We start from the raw sequence: 21,643 nt of genomic DNA, 5'->3' as shown, positions 1-21,643 counted from the left end.
GAATATTCCTTCAATGTTAGAAAGGTTTGGCCAATTTATGCACGAGGTTGAAAACTAAAATTCCGTGCGAGTACGTCAGAGAAAAGGAAAACGGGAAAAAATAATGTCTAGAAATATGTTTTCACACCCTTATAAAAATGGCAATGCTTCTACGAGTCTTGTATTCAAAGGCATTTGACGTACTCGCACAAAAAAGTCCGTTCACATACGTAGTTTTTGTCTGCCAAGTTTTAAGTCGTAGCGATTAACCTATGAAAAGAAAATGAAATGAACAATCTCCCACATTTATTTATACCATTTATTTAGACACAAGATCGAGCTTTAATTCGAAAATTACCAGTCGGAAAGCTCTCCCTTCGTTGTTTTCCTCGGCAGCCATCTTGTAAATGCCTACAATAATAGTTTCCAGCGGTATATCGCCTAAAACGGCCCTGTTTTGGGCCCTTTTTTCCTTTTACGGGGTGCTATTTTTCCCGCGAAACCAATCGGAAAAAGCGATTACGAACAATAACACCTTTCCATAGCAACGGTACCCGCAACGGCATCCAACTGTTAGTGTTGACAGCGTGATTGCGAGAATTGACATTCGAAGCGAGCGAAAGATAGGACGCGCGAGAGAATTTAGCGAAAAAAAAAACGAAAGAAAAAAAGAAGTAGTCGGAGTGATGCCGCCGAAAAAGCGACAGAGAGAAACTAGCGAGAAAGCGGCGAAGGCGGTGAAGGGTAATGCGATTCGTGGTTCTGGAACACAATCAAGAATTGCGTTGGATTTTGATAAGTTGAGGGAAGCTGGCTGGACGATAAAACAGGAGGAGAGGGAGTCGTCCTCGGGAGTTAAGGTCTACCTACGCTACACAAACCCTGGTGTAAAGACACTAAAAAGTGCGAAAGATGTAGAACGGCAACTGAGAGATGAAGGGGTCTTGGAGACCTTTCAAACAACTAAAACCATTGTCAACGCCAAACAAGAGCAGAAATCAACGACCGATTCTCCCCACGATGACTCTGACTACGAACCACCGCTAAAGGAACTTCGTGAGGAAAGCAATAGGGAATGGTGAGACTCCTGCTTGTATCTTGATTTGTAGCTTACAACAAACCGTCTCAATTTCATAACTTTTTTCATTGAAGATTGATGGCTCGATTAGTTGTCTTGTCTAGCATTGAGATTTTCTCACGTTTCTATGATATGTGATCTGTGAGCAATGAATACATTCTCATTACATAAGCGTCCATAACATACGTTTATTTCACTTCCCCTTGGTGCTTCCCAGTGAAATTTTTGATTCATGTTTTGTTAGCTTGTGTAGCTACAAATTTTATGTGAAAACATTAGCTAACCTTGACCGATGATTTTCCAGTGCGCTTTTGTTTACTGTAATTACAATGACTCTGCCAAAGCGCTGTTACTTACAATTGCTTTTATCTTTTAGAATCCGTATCCCAGAAGGACTGTTTGTGGCCACGACGTCAAGCATTATTTCTTTTGTCCGCGAGTTCAATGCCTATTTTATTTTCTGAAAGTACGGTCGAGCGCATTTACCGCTTCCTCGGCTGCCATCACGATCAAAGAGGGTGTCACATTTCGAATTACCAGGTTTTATTGCGTTGAGCTGTCAACAAGACCATCCTTTGGGAGACCACAGCAGGACATTTTTTCGTATTTTTACCGCGAAAACCTACATAGAAACGAAACTTCGCATGCCAATATCTCAGACGGGTTTGGTTTTTCCGACCTAAAACTTAGCATACGTTTGTGTTTTAAAATTATCTTCCAGCGGACAAAAAATTTTGGCAAAACAAAAATGTCACTTTAGCCTCCAGGAATACCTTAAGTGGTTTGTAAGTAATGTAGTAAGGTATTTTAATACCGTACAGTCCTGTCATCTTGTTTGATGAGCTAATACTGCACATTATTAAAGAAATCTTTATATTTTCTCAATAAGTATTGAAATTGTTGACAATTTTAAATTTGAGACCAGTGTGGCAAAAAGTAAAAAATGTCCGCAAAGCAGTGGCGGATCCAGACCTCGAGCTAACGGGGGTGTGGTTATTTTTGCGTGCCCTGCTGGCTTTTCTTCCTTCTGCGATTTTTTTGGGTTTTTTGCCCCCCCCCCCCCCCCCAGGCCCCTCTCCTAGATCTGCCACTGCAAAGAAACATGTGGAAAACTGAGAACCAAGCTCACTTAGTTTAAGGTGTGATGGAGTAAGTCTTTCCAAAAAAACAACTACCAGTAAACTCAAACAGACCCTGTCTTTGTCAGGGATAGTGCATTTGGTGTGCCCAAATGGTTTCCAGTTGCGAGATGAGCCAAGTTATTTACCTCTGGGAACACCATACACCCTGAACAGGGATTAGAACTATAATTCTAATTGCCCTAAATGATAATTTTGCTAAAGAGGTTTACACAGCTTGATTTAAAATGTCTGTAAACTTTGTCTTGACTGCAGACAGAGGAGGGAGGTTTCTTTGTTGATGCTGCTTTTTCAGCAAATGATGGTCAAAGATGCCTATTTCACAGGAACAATGTGGCAGCTGTAGACAAAGTAGAGTAATCAAGAATGTTTAGCACTGGATGACACTGTAACAGACTATTCATTTCAGAAGTGACCATACTAGTAGAATTAAGTCATCTCTCTCCTAAGCAGACTCCCTTGGGAACTGGAAAAAGTGTCTGTTAGTAATATATGGCTGTTCACTTGCAAGAAGTATTTGCATTTAAGTGGACACCAAAGAAAAATAGTGTGGATGTCTGCCTACGGGAGAGTTAATCAGTGGGTGTTATCTGGGATACAGTATACTGTATTCAGTACAGTCAGTGATTGAAAACAGAAGCGAGAAGGACAGTAGACCATGATGAATGTGGCCATGACATGACTTTACAAATGTTATGTCAGACTGTTGTTGATGTCAAACAAACGGACAGCTTGCTTTCCCGTTAACAAATGTAGATTTGACAAAACTGATCCCACTTTTCTGTTTCTCTGTTTAAGGTCATATTTTTGTCAATTTATTGCCAAGAGTTAATTGTTAAATACATGGGGCATCTGCTTAGGAGAGAGTAAATAAAAGAAAAATCCAATTTTCATTTCAAAAGTGTCCGTGTCTGCTTACGAGAGAGTGTTCATTTATGGGGATGTGCAAATACAGAGTTTGACTGGAAGGTAAAACGGGAATTGAAAAAAGTGTCTGTAAATAGAGCTGTCCGCTTATGAGAGTGTCTGTTCGTAGAGAGTTGCCTGTAACATACTGGTAATTTACATTTCAAATGAAAATACCAACAGGAGTCTGGATTCTTACCCAAGAAGCCCTCGTCCACCCCACGTGTTTGGGGTAAGGGATAAGGTTTGTGTTCTCTGTTGTCTTTCAACTGTAACACTCATTGGGGTCTGTAGAAGAGATTATCACATGCAAACTGGTAAGCTAAAATATGAGCCAAAATTAACTGATGAACACTTTACCCCCATTTCCCCCACCCTCCCCCACCCCTCTCCAAGAACTCTTAACTCTCAAAAAAGTAAAGAGTACTGATTGTCTAGTTGACTATTGCAAATATTCAACACTGGAAAACCATGTGAAACAAAACAAACAATGCTGTACAGTTGGTGAATACTATTCAGCCTTATCATTAGACATGTTTGGACTGGTAAAAATAATCTGAATAATCGAGAAATTAAATTTTTAATTAATTATTATCATTACCCCCTTGCTGTGCTGTACAACAGAAGCAATATCCTGAAGGCTGTTGAAGTTCTCACCACTGATGGAGCCAAATTTTATGATGAGATCCCCAACTTTTAAACCCTATAATTGAATCATGAAGAAGTATGACTGTGGAAAGGTTAATTCATTGTAATCTATGCATATTGCAGAGGGGAGGTTGCCTTGTGGTTAGTGTGCTTGCCTCCAGATCGAGTGGTCCAGATTCAAGTCCTGGTCGGGGACATTGTGTTGTGTTCTTGGGCAAGACAGTTTACTCACAGTGCCTCTCTCCATGCAGGTGTTTAAATGAGTACCAGCAAATTTAATGCTGGGGGTAACCAGCATACCATCCAGGGGGGAGTAGAAATACTCCTAGTTCCTACAAGTCACTGAAACCGGAGATAAGCGCCAGCCCAATGGGCCATTTTGCTTGTATGCAGATTTAACCTAATCTGTCCATATTCTTTGCACATAGCAGGCTGGGTGAGACCCTGACCCCACCTTAGCCTTAGTCACTAGCCAGGTGTGGCATGTGCCACACTTATTGGCTCATCCCTTTTAGTTTACATGTTATCACCAGGTGTAGCATGCACTACAATTGTTGGCTCATCCATTACTCGTAGGGTGTGCTGCTGCCACCCCCTTTACCTTCACTTTACAGGGTGTATTGCTTCCACCCTATTTATCCCAGGGAGCACCCAACAACCTTAGTCCCATTTACTGCCAAATGTTTTGTGTGGTTTCCTTGTGTATTTATTTAACAAGCGACAAATGGTTGTTAACCTAATCTGTCCATATTGTGATAAATATGGGTGTGTGGTAAAATAATCTTACTTCAAGACAACAACAATTTCATGTGCTGTTAATCCCTGATTACATTGAAATGCCCCTTAATGGAAACAATTAAACATTGTTTCTTACTGCTTGTGATGACGGTGACCCTTCAGCAACTGAATCAACTCGAAGAAAAGCTTCCAGCTTTGTTGAAATATCTGGAAACCACAAACATGTGAGTGTATTACAAACAAGAATATTATGGATTTTGTTTGGCCAACATAGAGTGATGAAACAGAAACTACTTGTTAGTGTGTAATATTGTCTGCTAATTAGTATTACTGCGTAGTATACAAAAACAGATTAGAAAAAGATTAGAAAACAAAAGAATTACTAACTATACCCGGATAATAGGAACTAATATGAAGTTGTGGCATGTACAATTCCAGTAGTAAAACCACTCTACTAATATCACTATGCTAGTGGTTCCTAAACTCCATTTGATCTGTGATTTGTAGAATTTTAATGATTGACATGGCAATTGGTCCTTTAAAAAATATACATCCTACAGAATTTTAGAGAAATTTCCTAGTCTTGCCATCTCTACTTGATTTTAGAGTTTTAGGGTTTAGGGTTATTTTAATTTTTTAACCCACGATTTTAATACGAGGAACAGTGGGACCACCATTGCTCTGCCAAAAGTGAAACTTGACTTCGCTCGAAAAAGTTTTTACTTTTTAGGCACTTCAGCTTTTAATTCTTTACCTTTAAAAATCAAGCAAATTAGCATTAGGGTACTATTTAGGGAGTCTTTAGATCAATTTTATGTTGTGTAGTTAATAATGTAACGGGCTGCAATAAAGGACAGATCCTTCACGTAAATACACAGGTGTCTTTTTAATTCTCTTCTCAATTCTCCGACTCAGACCTCTCCCGGAGATCCTATTACAACAGCGTGGTGATTTTGCAATGACAAATAATGTCACGCATTCGTTCGTCACAATAATTTACAAAGTCATTCTTAACTTATTTTAGTTTCTATTGTTATATTATGTTATTTAGACAGGACCCCTTTGATAACAGTACTCTTGCACTGAAGGGCTATCCTGTATAAATATTCGTTATTATTATTATTATTATTATTATTATTATTATTATTATTATTATTATTATTATTAGTCTTGACTTTTTGAGCAAGTTAACAAAGTCTCAAAGAAAAGATATTAGTCTTACCATAATTTATGTGAGGGAATTGGGCATATTTAAGAAAAAAGTTTACTGAATTTATTTCTTTGAAATATCAAACACTGTGGCTACATGTCCGACAGCTGGGCAGGTTTTTTAAAATACTCCGTGTCTGGCTGTGAGACTTTTATAAATTAAAGCAACGTAAAAAGAACTTTATGACAGGCAACCCCAAGAGGAATCAAACCCGGGTCGCTGGTATGGCAAGCAGTACCCATGACCACTGCGCCATGGCAACCAGCCAGCAGTGCTCAGAATTTTTTAAATATTTATAGAGTTACTCTTAGCATTATTGAAAGCTAACCATAAACAGGCTACCCAAGTGCTATTCAGGCTAACCAGAGTGATTTTTAGGCTAACCAGAGTACTATTTAAACGTTTTGACTGCCAATTATTTTATAATAGTCTATGTTATAAATACTGGTGTAGGGTGCCAGCTCACCAAATTTCACACTATGGTGGAAATAGTGAAGTATTCAGCCATATAAACAAGGATTTGATATTATTAAATGAATTTTTAAAAAATAATTTTGACTGCCGGACATGGAGTATTTTGAAAAACCTGTCCAGCTGCTGGACAAATTAGAGACGCAGCGAATATCAAAACTGACTTTTGTACCTTTTTTCAAATTGGCATTTTGGAGAAAATACCGATTTAACCACAAGTAATGCTCTTTACCTACTTTGAACAATAACAATGTTTGAACATCCAGAGACTTAATCGATTACTAAACCACCTTCGCAGCTTTACCTGCCATTTCTGTATCCTCCTGGTTTTCCTTTGCATTATTTTTCTGTTCTCGTGCTCTGGCATGCACCTCATGAATGCCTTCCTCTATTTCCTTCATTAACGCCTTATGGTCATTTTGAAGACCTGATTTAACATTCGAAAGGATGTAGGACAGCATAAGAATGAGTCAGCAAATTAAGCCCACGCGCATATTGTTATCACCATGAGCCAAATACTATTTAAAAAAATTCGCCTCTTGCCTTCAAAAAATATAACACCATGAAATTTGAAACAGAATATTATCTTTCTTACATATAATTCGATTTCTTGCAACACGAACCGCGTAAACATCGATATCTGAGCGGGGATAATTCTCATCGTCGATCAACTTTCCATGCATCCCGACTCCTTTTTGCTGAAAAAAAATAAAGTTTTAAAGTTACTTCTATAGTCATTTATCTGAATCTAAATATCTAGTTGTTCGTAGATAGAGCTTACAGATTCAAGAACGTCTTGAAACTCCTTGATTTCCTGTTCAATTGCATCTTTCTTTGCCATCAAATCTTTCACTTTTTGCATTGAAACGTCCGCCATCTTGAAAATGAAGGTCAGCTAGTGTGCATGCGGGCTCAAAAAATATGTCATCATGAAAGCGAGGCTGATTTCTTCGAGACGAAAAATAACATGGTAACTTGTGTACATGATGTATTTTCGTGAGTAAAAACATATCGTCAAGGGCATCTTTTGGGGTAGCTGACACTCTGTTTTGAAAGAATGGAAGGCGAAGTTCGCCGTGGAGCCGATGCAGCGGCTGATAATGCCTCTCAGGGTTACATGTTGACAGTAGGAGTTATGGAAGAAGTACTCGAGAAACTAAAATTGCTTGACTACGAGACGGACTTCTGTAAGCAGATGGGTTTTAGACCTCTATCAAGGTTTGAATTTGTTTCATATGTCCACTTTAGATTTTTTTAGCCAAAGTCAACATAAGATCATATTAAAATCGACGGTTTTTATTTACTTAGCTATGTGGCTACAAAATATGGAAGAGATCTTTTAAGTGTGGCTACTAACTGAGAAAAATATTGATCTCTTATCGATTTGTATTTCTTGATGCAAAAGAAGTACCATTTTCGTTGTTCATTTTCTGGTCAGATATCCACCATAAAGCTCTGGAAGTAAAAGGAGGCTTTAAGTCTTGAGCTCAAAACATTAATTCTCCTTACTAAGGATGCATTGTACGATGTGATCTGCTGGACTCCAGATCAAGCAATCTGACTTTGAGCCCTGGTTGGGGGCACTGTGTTGTGTTGTGAAAAGTATGGACAAGGCACTACCCTCACAGTGTTCCTCTTCACACAAATATATAAATGAGTGCCGGACGTAACTAGTCATATCTTTTCACTGATTACAATAAAATAAGAAAAGCTGAGCTAAAGTTACACATAGACCACAGGTCTACTCTGCTAATCTAAAGTTAATAACATTATTATTATTAATATTATTATTATTATTATTAGTAGTAGTATTAGTATTATTATTAGTATTATTATTAATATTATATCCTTTTATGTGTCTGATATTACTTTTATTATACCTGTTTTAATTTGTCACCAGGCACTACTTTGCTTTCGCAACCAATCCCGGAGAGCAGTTTTTCACTTTTACTTCTTTAGCTGCATGGCTGCTCACGTGTTGTGGCAAGAACTTTGAACAGCCACAAGAGGTATGTGATGGTATGAGTGAAAACTAGCAGTTTGACGGTAGAGACTTTTTAAAGTAGTTTATCTCCAACATTGCCCTCTTTTCTCCTATAGACTTAGATTTTAACCCTAAAATGCCATTTGGACCAATATGTGCATACACTATGTGCCACAGCATTTTCACTGAAAATGGGTGTCTAATACTAAAAAAAAGAAAAATTTAAACGCCATAAGCTTTTTTGCTCAAATTATAGGCATGTACACATTTTCTGAAAGGTCAGAAAAGTGTCTCTTCAATGTGGTTAATTTTGCCGTGGTTGATGTAATTTGATATTCATATGACATCACAGCAATGGGAAATTAGCAGTCTCTCAAAAACCCTCCTATGAATCTCAGGTGCCAATAAATGTTGTTTCCAGTACATCATATAGGTACCTCGGGGACAAAAATCATGACATACTGAGTACATCATATATAGGCACTTAAGGGGTTAAAGTCTGAAAATGAAACATATGTGAATTTTCTTTAATTTTGTTTACTTTTCACTGTTTTAGAAAATTATGACATTTTGAATGTCTTTTACACCAGTTGCACTATTGTCAGGGAGTGAAAGAGTTTTGCATTACTGTTTCAGCTGCTAGAAGTTGATTCTTAAAAATAATGCACTGATGACTGGATTGTGGAGATAACTGTAGTCTGATTCTTCCTTTATAGTATGATGATCCTAACGCTACTGTGTCAAGCATTCTGGATGAGATGAAGAAACTGGTAAGAACGAGAAGAATGATCAGTTAAATAGTCACTAACTGTATAAATTATACCTCTATAAGACAAGTAGCACAGTCGAACCTCTTCACAGTGGTCACCTTTGCATTTGGGGTCAGAGGAAAGTTGCCATAGTAGAGAGGTGGCCATAACGGGGAGGTAGGGGTGTAATATGACACCTGCATTTTTTGGGGGGGCATGCAATCTTTTGTTGCAGTTTTAAGAAAGCTTCTTTTAGCATATAAATACCTAAAGCAATCAAAATATATTAAGAATGTCCCAACAATATGTCGTACAGATCAAGTTTGGTGACCTTTTACAATAAGAATGTCACAGTGGTTTAATTTGTACACACCACTCGTCAGTCGTTGATTAACTGACAATTGTTGAGAGGTGAGTTTGGCAGTTGGGATGCACTTTAGTAGCCTTTGCCATTGAGGAGAGGTGGTCATTGTTAAGAGGTTTAATTAAGAGGCAATGTACATGCTGTCTGCCATGACCACAAAAAGTGGCTTTTGTTTAGAGGTGGCCATTAGTGGAGGCTTAACTGCAGTAACAACTAATACACTAGGTTGTGAGCAGTCTCTCAGTTGCTCTAAAATCTGTGTGGAAGAATGCAAAACACTAAGTAAACTAGCAGAGGTGAGTGCAGTGAAGCTGTGAGTAGCGAGTACACTGCTGCTTGTCTTTGCTTGTGTGCTCTGAACTTTTTGTTCTTCCCCACAGATTTTAGAGCAAAAGAGAGACTGCTTCCAGTCTACTAATACACAATAATTATATACTCAAACAAGACAAAGGTACATAACTAAAGTTATATAACAAAATGCTTCTTGTTTCTCATAAGAGGCCACCAAAAGCCATCAGTAGTAGTCAGATTAGAAATGTGAGCATCATTGACTAGCTAGTACATTTGATTAACTTACTATACAGTAACAATAAATATTTGCATTTAATTATGATTTTGTTTAATATGTAATTTTTTTGGTTTTACTCCAGGGAGTACCGGCAGATTTCCCTCCAGGAAAGTTGAAAACAGGATCAGGAGAACAGGTGTCACTGATTGTCGAATAAAGTATGATAAGGAGTGCAGGCTAGATCTGGGATCTGAAGCATTCTACCAGATTGCCTTCAATCTGAATATGAAAAATTGAATCATTTCAAATTAAGTAATAACAACTTACCAGTAACCCATGCTTCACCTTGGAGTGGTTTTCAACTGAGTGTCAAAAGTAATGACAGGCAGCTACTTTGGTTTTGGTTTTGGTTTAACTGCGGTTTGAGATTAGGTGGGTAGTCTAATCGGTAAGTTAACTGGTTTAGTTTTGGTTTATGGCACTCAACTGAAAACTGCTCTATTCTTGCAACATGCCCTTCTATTATTATGTAATTATTTGGAATTAGCATCTCAGAGGTTGCTTATGTTACTTTCATTCTGACCTGTAACTTACCAGTAATTTATGACATTACATTTTAATATTTCAATTTCTTTAGATTTGTTATGTGATCGATAAACTTGCTGATGAGGCTCTGAAAACCAGAAAATTTGCCTGGCAAAAGTAAGCGTCTGCAGAATCCATTCTTTGTGAAAGTTGTTTTGTTCAATTTACTAGACTAAGTAAATATCTCTATCAGTTAAAAAAAAAGATGTTAATAACAAAGTTGCCTTTTGGTTGAAATCTAAGGCCGCAACATGCGCAAGAAGACTTTGAAGAGGAAACCATGGAAGATGATGAGGCTGAATTAACATTGAACAAAGTAGAGGAAGAAATGATGGTCAGTACTGTCATCACGATCAGAATTTTGATTCTCCTGAATTGATTGCTGTATGTGTCTTTATTTTTCACTGAGAAAATTATTTCATTGTGATTGGCTGAGAGCTGGCCAATTTATCGTTAATTTTCAGTGTGCACTGTAGTGCAGATTAAATGCAGCCATGTGTTTTTGTGATTTTCCCAGTCATACAATAAATGAGTAATCGTATGAAGGCTTGAACAATTAAGGGTTTACACTGGTGTGATATTTGAAAATTCTTTCAAGTTACAAATTGCACTGGCCTGAAGGCTTGAGCAATTTTACTTGTACTTACTTACTTGAACTTGCATTCATGTACAATTACCTAAGATACTCATTTTACTGTTAGTTCTGAGATAAGTGTTCATTACGACAATGCTCACTAATGAGAATTTTTGTTTTTTTTGGTTCTTGTTCCATCCCTATTTTACTGTACAATAGTTTGATTGTTGAAGATGTTATTTACTGTTTGCTCATTACATATATTTACTCCTATTCAGGATGAGGTGGAAGAAGAAATTGAAGAAGATGACAGTTACCTTGATCTGGCAGGAATGAAGCAACAGTCCCAGATGAATGTAATAGTTTTTTTTTGTTTACACCATTGCTTTTCTAGTTAAAGGCTAATTTTGGCTGTTAGCTTGTGAAGGAACAAAGGTGTCAGTCAACTATCAGACACCAAACTATTGTCACTTTATTTTGAACCAGAACTTGACACAAGACAAACACTAGTTGCACACTATACTGTACTCTGAATTTCAGTTGCTCTACAGTGCAATTCAAGTTCATTCAAAGCTGTTTTCCACCTGTTTTGACTGCTGGGGGATATTTGTCAGTTGCTAGCAGATTGTGGAGACCTTATGTACCTGGGGGGCGGGGAATACTCCCTTCTTTGGGCTATATAGGTACATGTGCAGCCTTAAAGGGTATGTTTTTTGCTGTTTTGGTCAGACCTAGGGTACTGATTTTTGATTTTAGCCAGTTTGGTCTCAAATTGGCTATGGTTTTTGCACTCTGGCCTTCAATTTGCGTAACTATGTTTTTCAGAAGAAGCTACTTTTTTCATCATTGATAAGGGAATAGGGAACTAATTATATGGCAGATCTGAAGCAGGGTATTGATTTAAGGATCAGATCTTAAATAGGGTATCAAATTTGTGGTTAGGTACTAAATAGGGTAGGGAAAATTACAGATTTTAGTCTTTAAAAGGGTAAGGGTTTTGTGAAGTAGGCCGCACCGCCCCACCCAATTTTTCTGGGAGTACCCCCACCCCAGAATTATATGCCACTTGGCATAAAATAGATAGGTGAAGGAGGTCTAGGAGTGAGGTTATTATAAGGTATTTGTCACTGGATTGATCATTGATCGTTGTTTTGCCTTTAGGAAATGGTTGATTCATCCAAACCTGATTCTGTAATGGAATCAACTACTGATGCAGCTGAATGGAAACTTGAAGTTGAAAGAGTTCTGCCTTTGTTAAAGGTCCACATAAGAACTGATAACAAGGTAAATATCTTCAAAATACCTTTAGAAATAATCAAGCGAAATGACTGAATTTCTTCTGATCCTTTTAATCCATCTTTGAAAAGTTTCAAGTGATGTTTGAGCATCCAAGTAAATCTGGAAGACAAGTGTACCTTTTCAGTGTAAGGAAGCATTTGGGTTGCAGTTTAAAACCTCACAGACTAAGTTGAGGACATCATTAGGTGCTGCTGATGGTTTTAGATGTGTTTCAAGATCAGCAAAAGCTGAGTGCTGTTTGACAGGTGTTTAAGAGTTTGACTATGCTGTTTGACCACTTCCATCAAGGCAACATTTCCTTTGCCCTCAGACTTGTTCTTCAGGGGTTTCATCAAGGGCCAGGAACCAGACAAATTGACCGGCTGTGAGGTCAGTTTTGCCTGCCATGTTTGACCATTTAGAGGAAAGTTTTTCTTCTAAAGAGCTTCTGTCAGCTCAAAATGTTTTGCCTGCCTGTGAAAAACTAGTTTGCCCCCTGCTGAAAAGGTTAGTGAAACCCCTGGTTATTGCCAGTAATACACCATTAGGTTTGTCTGGCAGTGTTAGTGTGTCTACTGTAGTGTAGGATAAGTTGATTGACAAACACTGTATACTTGTAGGACTGGAGGACCCATTACGAGCAAATGCAACAGCATAGTGAAGGAATCAAGTCATCTTTAACAGAAACAAGGGTAAGTTATGTAATTACATGTAATAAGACATTTGAAATCACTCTTCTACAATATACATGAGCATGCTCATAAATGCTTTCCATTTCACTTTTTACCATAGTCCCCTTGTGGGTAATGGGCCAGTCATGAATGCTTTACCAATGGCTTAAGTGTTCCATGCCCCCATCAGGTCATTCATGCAATGCTGATTCAGCACAATCTGGTGATGTTCAGCCCTGGGAGAGTTACAATGCTTACTTTTGTTTGTACTTTTCAGGGCCATCTTGACAAACTTCACCATGAGATCAGCAGAACACTGGAGAAAATATCCAGTCGAGAAAAGTACATTAATAACCAGGTATTATGAACAAAGTGTTATTAACCATTGATCTTCAGATACTTTTTCTTTTTAAACCCTATGATCGGCCATCCTTTTTTCGGTTGCACATCCAACGCGAGAGTCTGAGAGATGTTATAACTTAATTTCAGATTAAGTTCTCTTCATTTTGCGTACCATGCAAAATTCTGATGAAACTCTTTTCAATGAGACAAGTACATGTAGAAGTTTGATTGACATGTTTGAAACCTTAAATGTGCAGATAAATCTAGTGATGATGAAATTATTGTTAGTAATATGAGTGTAGCCATGGATACTTTTGACAAGGCATTCTCTCTTGCAAAGTGGAGAGTTTGATCTGTTTCCTACTTTGCTGCTTTCTTTAACAGCTTGAACATTTGCTGCAAGAATTTCGAAGTTTACAGGACAATTTGGCTGAGGTATGATGCTTTTATTTTCTTTGAACGTATTTGATGGTGATGGAATATATTTTTTTCATGTTCACTCCCACCCCAGCCCACCCCTGTTTTAAAAAGCTCAAAGAAAAATCTGATAATAATCTGTGGAAATCCTTGCATTCTTGGCATTGTTATTATACTGTTTCTCTGTCAATACCCTTGTCCCTGATACAACAGAAACATTAAGTTTTAACAGTGTTGTATTTGATTTTCTCAACAGACAAAAGAGCGCTACAAACAAGGATCAGGGGGAGTTACTGAGCTTACAAAGTCATTATCTCAGGTGTGTTTAGTTTGAATGGATTTGAGTAACAAGCAAGCTCTATGAGTTATGACAGTGTAGAAAAAGGCTTAAGGTACCTACATGATTTCATTCACAGATCACAGAAGAACTAGAATCTGTCAAAGCTCAGATGGATGAGCGAGGCACTAACATGACTGATGCAGGTAAGATTTTGTGAAACAGGTGCAGTTTCCAAATAGCCACGGCTTAAGGCCACAGGAAAGGGAGGTACGGTGGCCTCATGGTTAGCGCACTCTACTCTGGATTGAGGGGTCTGGGTTCAAGCCCTGGCCAGAGACATTGAGTTGTGTTCTTGGGCAAGACACTTAACTGTCAAAGTACCTCTCTCCACCCAGGTGTATAAATGAGTACTGCTGAATTTGATGTTGGGGTTAACCCTGTGATGGAAGTCCTGGCATCCTATCCAGCAGGGGAGTAGAGATACTCTTAGTCGTTTCATGCTACAGAAACCAGGATAATCGCTGGCCTGATGGGTCACTTGGCTTGTATGCAGACTTTACCTTGCCTTTACCTAGAGTAACAGAAAAGCACTTCACCAGGACTCAAAAGCTTGTGAAATTGGTTTATAGTAGGAATAGCCAATTCATGACAACAGTTTAATATATCATTGCCCAGCAAAACACATGCCCTTTCCATGAAGCTAAATCTAAATTCATCTTATATCATCAATTCTTTGTCATGCTGTAAGGCTATAGGAGTATAGAAAATCATGAACTAAATGAAAGAAAATTTTCAGTCATCTTACTTGTCTTGATGTAGGCCCTTTAGTCAGAATAAAACAAGCTTTGACAAGACTTAAACAGGAGGTCCAGCAAATGGAAGTCCGTATTGGAGTGGTATGTTTAGTGCTTTTTATATTACATAGTTCAACCTTGTCCCCAGGCTCTCTCTTCTTCCTGACCCCTGGAGATTGAAAGAAGAGTGAACCTGGGAATGAGAGTCACATAGCTTTAAACTTTGTTTAGGGATGTAACAGCTGCACCCTGTATGTCATTTTGTTTTGTTTTTAATATGGTTTGATTAAAGAGAGTGAGTTACAGCCGAGGACATATTTCATGCCGCTGTAAATCCACATCACTTCTGCTGGGTGATGACCTAAATACTGACTGCCTGTATCAGCAGTTCAGCCTTGAGAGGCTTAAGAGAGTGATAAAGGGGTGATCACTTACCATAGAGAATTTCAATGGTTTGAAAAACTGACCGGGAAATTTCAGCCTAGTCAAACAGTCTTACAAAGCCCCAAAAAGCCAAATAAACAAACTTAATTTCACCAAGGCAGAAAAAAGAACTTGGGCCTACAAAGCAAAATCGCATGTTATTAATCACATAAAATGGCAGCTGCAAGGAGAAACATTTTCAGCCCAAGCTGAAATTTGTGATGTAATGACAAGTTTCTAGCTCACCTACTAGGCTGAGCTGAGAGTCAGCATTGCCGCCTTGCAAGCAACGAACAATACATGTTTATTATTATCATTGTTTTTTGTTGTTTATTGTAGGTGGAGCATTCTCTCCTTGTTGCAAAAATCCGAGATCGGAGCGCTATAAGAGAGGACATGCATGCCCCAGTCTCAGATGCGACCACATTTGGAGATTTTAAACCATTTTAAACTTGACGACATGTAAAAAAGTATTGTTATCTGCCAACAGAAATGTCATAACTAATGTTAACTTACATTAGTTTGTTTAACAGCTTTCGTTTTCATTTGATGGATTGCTTTTGCATGTCAGGTCATTTGGGGAACATTTAAACACAAAATTGGCACTGAAAAGTAAAACTTAACCAGCATGTTAACCCGAAACCCAAAAGTCTAATATTTATTGAAGAGAGTTTGAATTATCATTAACAGTAAATTGAGAGTCTTGAAATGAAGCTCGCTTGTTGAGGAAAGTTGAGCTGTGACCAGGCATTAGCATCGTCCAAATTTTTGGAAAAAACTAAATTAATGCATGACAAATGTCAGCCATGCTGTTCATCTTCACTACCGTAAGTTATTGACAATATAGTTACTGGTACATTGTTTGTAGATTATTGTCTTGACACGCAAGAGGAAACAGGAGGTTTGGTTAAATTCTGTTGAACGGAAAACGAATATTTTTCATGCTTATTATCAATCTGAAGCCTCTGGAGCAATGTGAATGTAGCATGACGATCTTGTTGCCATGGGTACACCATGAGCCTTAGCAACATGGCTGCCAAAAGTGGCAGCTTGAGCAATTTTAAGATTCCAGCAGACAAACCTGCTTCCTAAAATAACCAAAGTAATTTGCAGTGCGTGGTGCTTTTAACAACTTTCGTGTAAATTATTCAACATGTAAATTATCCTCATTTGTTTTCGTACGTTTTTGGAAAAATTAGATATATGAATTTTAATATTGAACGGTTTTCCCATTTCTTTGTATGTTGTGATTTTCCTGAAGTTCCATGCTCATTGTCAGGTCTAAACATGACAATAAAATGTGAAATATTCCAAGTGATCAATGAATTTGTTTTGTATTAAAAAAAGTCCATTTGATTGACAAGAAAGGTGTTTCAAAAAAGCCTTAGCTGCCAGTTCAAATGCTATCAACAGCAAGTTATGTTTTCCCTTAGCACATACACAGATTCATGAAGGGGGTCCGGAGACGTACTCCCAGAAAAAATGGGTGGGGGTGTGGGGCCCACTTCCCCAAAGCTTTACCTTATATAAGACCAAAATTTGCGATTTTCCAATACCTTATGTAAGACCTGACCCGTTATTGAATTCCGTGTTTCAGACCTGCCTTATACGTTTAAATGCTAGGTAGGATAGCTCCTTAAAAGCACCTAATTCAAGACTAGACCTCAGAAAACCTGTCCTCATTTGAGACCAAAATGGCCAAAATCGATACGCTATTTCTGACGAAAACGGCTAATAAACCATACCCTTTGAGGCCGCACATACCTATATAGCCCATATAAGGAAGTACCCAGCCAGCGGAGGGGAACCTTCATCCTACAGAGTGTTGGGTTGCCTAGTTCCTGTACGGCTTTCTCCCAGGCCTTCGCAGTCTATTGATATTTCGTATCCCAGACGAACGGCCCGGAGTACACGTTTCGCCCCGGACCACATGACCCGAAACGAATGACCGCGGCGAAATATTGAGGCCTAGGAACTAGTTTACCCAAATGATACGAAATGCTGCCGAAGGGATCGTCGGTAACAGTAACAAACTGGTTTATTTAACTTCTCGGATTACAGCACTCAGCAGCGCTAAACTTCATTACATTTCTCATTGCTCTCTTATGGACAAAAGTCACGCTCTTATACAAGCACACCCGGAATTTCCAGAAACTTATCTAAAGAATAGCCCTTTTCACGGTTACCTTTGCTCATTTGCATTACAATAAAACCTAGCATGTATGTGAGGGAATTTCGGGCTATTTTGTAGTTTTAGCCCGAAATTGCCTTGCATCCACGTTGGATTACATTGTAATGTAAATGAGAAAAATTAACCGTGAAAAGGGCTATTAAATAGCGTTGTTGCAAGGTTTCTAAATTTGAACATTACAGGAGAAATAGAACATTCCAGAAGGTTTTAGGTCACGGCTGAATAACTTCCAGTTCGAGATTTTAAATAACGACAACAAGCCGTAATTTTTGCGAAGGATTGGAATGAGGTATATTCTTACCCCGTGTAATTTCTAAAATAAAACATAGGCACGCAAGGCGTGCAGGAGTTATTTTTTTTTGTGAAGTGCCGGAGATAGGAGCATTCATGGAGCTGTTTACAGTAATGATTTGGTAAATCTGACAAGTTTTTTTTGGTTGCGATGTACAGCAAGAATGAAACTGGGAATTTATGATGTACATACGATGTTACATCGGTAATGGTAAGATAGCTAAATAGTAAGCCATAATATATAGATTTAGGCCAGCCTAAAAGCGTAGCTCCTGGGCCGGGTTGTTCAAAGCCCGATTAAGCTAACCCAGAAAAGGTAGAATTTTGATTTGAGTTTTGTAACTTTGCGGTGAGGTTTCTGTATATTGTTTGGCCTTCTGTTTTGAGTTTTAATAATCACCATATACACAAAACAAAACAGCAAAACACATTTGTATAGAAGAAAAAGTTATAATTCGATTAACTTTTAATCCTGGGTTAGCGTAAACTGGCTTCCGAGCAATCCTGCCCTGTTTCCAACAAGCTAACCCAATATGAGCCCGCGATCCAATCGCCAGCGCTTGGTCAGCGGTCAACTTCAAGAAAACACGTGACCTCGAGGAGCTGTAAACCTGAGCCCGCGATATGGTCACGTGATACTGGTCAGCGGATACCTTGTATTGACAGGTGTCAATTGATCATAACATGGATGTCCAATATCAAGGAAGTACACGGTAAACCAAGGCTGCATGTCCCTGTCAACCTATTATTTGGAGTATGGCCGCCATGTTGGGCAACTCCGCCGTCGCCGTCGCCGTCGCCGTCGCCGTCGCCGTCGCCGTCGCCGTCGCCGTCGTCGTCGTCGTCGTCGTCGTCGTGCGTACGCGCCCACGAGCAATACCGCTAGCCATGATAACCATGAGAAAATCAACTCATGGGTTTCCTTTTCTTTCCCATATGAGTATGGGGCTCCGCTTGGCGGCCCTTCGGGCCGCCGGAGCTCCGCTAAAATGTTTGAACAAACTACAGTAATCTGACACGTCTCCAGATTAGTGTAGATACCATCTTTTTCTCTTCTTTGATTCGATCTTTGATAAAACCCACACTGTGATTGGTGTGACACGTGCACACGCATAACTCCCTCACTCACCCATCACATAGCCCTTCCAACCCCCAAGAGGAATTTTTGCTCAAAAATACTCAAGTTAAGAGACCTTTTCGCATTTTATACGAGTCGTAAGTTTACCTTTTTACACAACACTACGTCACCGAAAATAGAAAGAAAGAGAAAAAAAAACCTCTCTGACACATTGAAAGTCTGATTTAATTAAATTGCACTTTAACTTGGTGCCAGGCAGCCTTCAAAGAACATTTGAGAGTTTTGATACTTTTTACCTTTAAAAATATCGGACTGAAGAGAATGTCATAAAATGCCCATCAAATAAAAATAAACTGCTACTGCAGAGACGTAAAAACCGTCCAGAAATGAAAGCTTTTTTTTGTTTAATATCCTGGGAACGATAGCCGATAACTTGTCAGCTCTAATTGAATTTACTCCCATATAAAAAACAAACGTGTTAAGTTACCATTTGTTACTAAAGATAGCAAACATCTCATGGGAAAGAGCGGTGACGATTCGTCAGCTCTAATTGAATTTACTCTCTTGTGAAAAACAAGAGTGTCAAATTACACTTTGTAACTAAAAAATAAAAATATCTCGTATTTGCACGCAACAAGAACAAAACAATCGTCACCTGCACTTACTATTGTAAACGTTAGAACTGTTTCAAATCTAAATAGTCTCGTCTCCTCTAAAATATGTCCTAAGAACTAAAAGCGACGATTCGTGACCTCTAATTGAATTTACTCCTTGTGAAAAACAAAAGCATCAAGTTACCTTTGTAACTAAAAATAAAAATATCTCGTTGCATTTGCATACTTCTAACTCACGAACCGAAGGCTCATCTCGTTCATTTAACTAAAATCCTCAGCCTAACCCACAGAAAATGTCGAAGTAAACCCAATATATGAATACTTCCTCCTCTTTTATAGAAGAATAAATATGGCCGTTCTAAACTGCATCGGGATCAAATCTTCTCACATACCGTTTACCTTTACAACAAGAAATTTGATTGGCTGTTTACAGTAGATCCAATCTGATTGGTGTGACATACATACATCTCTCACTCACTCACTCACTCACTCACTCACTCACTCACTCACTCACTCACTCATCCATTGACCCGTCCATAACATACCCGACGCGCCGACTAAGAGGTATCGTTTTTACAAAAAAAATAACTCAAAAATAGAAAGAAAGAAAAAAACCTCTCTGACACGTTGAAAGTCTGATTTAATTAAATGCACTTTAACTTGACGCCACGCAGTCTACAAAGAACGTTTGAACAGTTTTCATACTTTTTACCTTAAAAAATATCGGACTAAAATGAATATCATCAAATAAAACTATTAAACTGCTACTGCAGAGACGTAAAAACACTCTAGAAATGAAAGCTTCTATTTTGTTTAATATCTTGGGAACAATAGCTGATAACTTGTAAGCTTTAATTGAATTTACTTCCATATGAAAAACAGAATTGTCGAGTTACCATTTGTAACTAAAAATAGCAAACATCTCGTGGGAACAAGTGGTGACGATTCGTCAGCTCTAATTGAATTTACTACCTTGTGAAAAACAAGAGTGTCAAATTACCCATTGTAACTAAAAAATAAAAATATCTCGTTACATTTGCATGCAATACGAACAAAACAATCGTTACCTGCACTTACTATTGTAAACGTTAGAAATGCTTCAAATCTAAATAGTCTCGTCTCCTCTAAAACATGTCCTAAGAACTAGAACCGACGATTCGTGACCTCTAATTGAATTAACTCCTTGTGGAAAACAAAAGTATCAAGTTACCCTTTGTAATCAAAAATAAAAATATCTCGTGCCATTTGCCTACTACTAACTCATGAACTGCTTCAAAACTCAAGACTCATCTCGTTCATAACTAGCCACCATTACACTGAAAATTATGCACTATAAAACAACCCAATGTAGGTATCTAACTGTCACACTTCCCTCCAAACCGGACTGAAAATCGCAAACCGGTAACATACACGTCACTCTTTATTTTTCAATTACCATAGTCCTTGTGTTTATACACACCTTGTCAGTTTCTCACATACCATTTCCCTTTACAACAAGAAATTTGATTGGCTCTTCATAGTAGATCCAATCTGATTGGTGTGACATACATACATCTCTCACTCACTCACTCACTCACTCACTCACTCACTCACTCACTCACTCACTCACTCACTCACTCACTCACTCACCCATTGACCCGTCCATAACATACCCGACGCGCCGACTAAGAGGTATTTTTTTTTTACAAAAAAATAACTCAAAAATATAAACGGTGCCGCTAAAATCTGTGATTTTTAAAATGATATTAACTTCAACAGATCGCAAATAACACTTAATGAGAGAGAACTCTGCTTTAGCAGAAAACTGTCACTCACCTTCGTACACTGCGACCAACGATGCATGAGAGAGAGGGCATAAGATCAGACTGCGCATCTTAATTCTGCCATTCGCGCATGACCACAATTCCTTGCGCCTTTGATCTTACCACAATTCCTTGCGTTTAGCAAAAACGTGTTTAAGGCCCCCACAATGTGACCTTTTCCCGATTAGAAAGCTGCCTTGTTCGTTTGCTTCACGCTCACTCACAGCGGCAGCAAGTAGGCAAAGTGCTGGGCTCCCTAAGGAGGGATCACCCTTTGCATTCCCTAGACACTGCAAAGAATAAACTACGTTACACATATGTAAATTGCTTGTTGCTTTGCTATTCACACTTAGAGTGGCTGTTACCGTAGAACACTCCAAATTCAGACCCTGCTCTCAGTTAGTAAGCTCTTAGACATAAATTAAGACTTGGCAGTAGTACGTTCATAATGCAGTGGCGGATCTAGGGGATGAGCCCGGGGAAAAAGCTCCCCCCCCCCCGCCCCCTATTTTGGGTGAAACCAAAAAAA

At 38.5% G+C, this 21,643-nt stretch overlaps 2 protein-coding genes across 2 annotated transcripts; one reads left to right on the top strand and one right to left on the bottom strand.

Moving 5' to 3' along the window:
* Window positions 1–1,836: 1,836 nt before the first annotated feature.
* On the bottom strand, window positions 1,837–7,103 carry LOC145491903 (26S proteasome non-ATPase regulatory subunit 9-like). Its single transcript, XM_081471192.1, has 7 exons — window positions 6,951–7,103; window positions 6,765–6,867; window positions 6,474–6,596; window positions 4,625–4,695; window positions 3,704–3,805; window positions 3,302–3,390; window positions 1,837–2,536 (listed from the first exon to the last, which is right to left on the bottom strand). Exons 1-7 carry the CDS (start codon window positions 7,044–7,046, stop codon window positions 2,512–2,514), a joined length of 609 nt encoding a protein of 202 aa, XP_081327318.1. The 5' UTR covers window positions 7,047–7,103; the 3' UTR covers window positions 1,837–2,511.
* A 24-nt stretch (window positions 7,104–7,127) lies between these two features.
* On the top strand, window positions 7,128–16,492 carry LOC145491897 (intraflagellar transport protein 57 homolog). The gene is made up of 15 exons (XM_081471188.1): window positions 7,128–7,387; window positions 8,070–8,178; window positions 8,870–8,923; window positions 9,917–9,970; window positions 10,412–10,476; window positions 10,603–10,693; window positions 11,212–11,289; window positions 12,095–12,217; window positions 12,832–12,903; window positions 13,160–13,240; window positions 13,609–13,659; window positions 13,898–13,960; window positions 14,058–14,124; window positions 14,741–14,817; window positions 15,478–16,492. The coding sequence occupies exons 1-15, from the start codon at window positions 7,227–7,229 to the stop codon at window positions 15,586–15,588; spliced, it is 1,257 nt and encodes a 418-aa protein (XP_081327314.1). The 5' UTR covers window positions 7,128–7,226; the 3' UTR covers window positions 15,589–16,492.
* Window positions 16,493–21,643: the final 5,151 nt, after the last annotated feature.

The sequence above is a fragment of the Orbicella franksi genome, chromosome 7 (assembly GCF_964199315.1).
Source record: "Orbicella franksi chromosome 7, jaOrbFran1.1, whole genome shotgun sequence".
NCBI classification, from domain to species: domain Eukaryota; kingdom Metazoa; phylum Cnidaria; class Anthozoa; order Scleractinia; family Merulinidae; genus Orbicella; species Orbicella franksi.
Note: the sequence above shows the minus strand (reverse complement) of the source record. Positions and strands in the feature narration are given on the sequence as shown.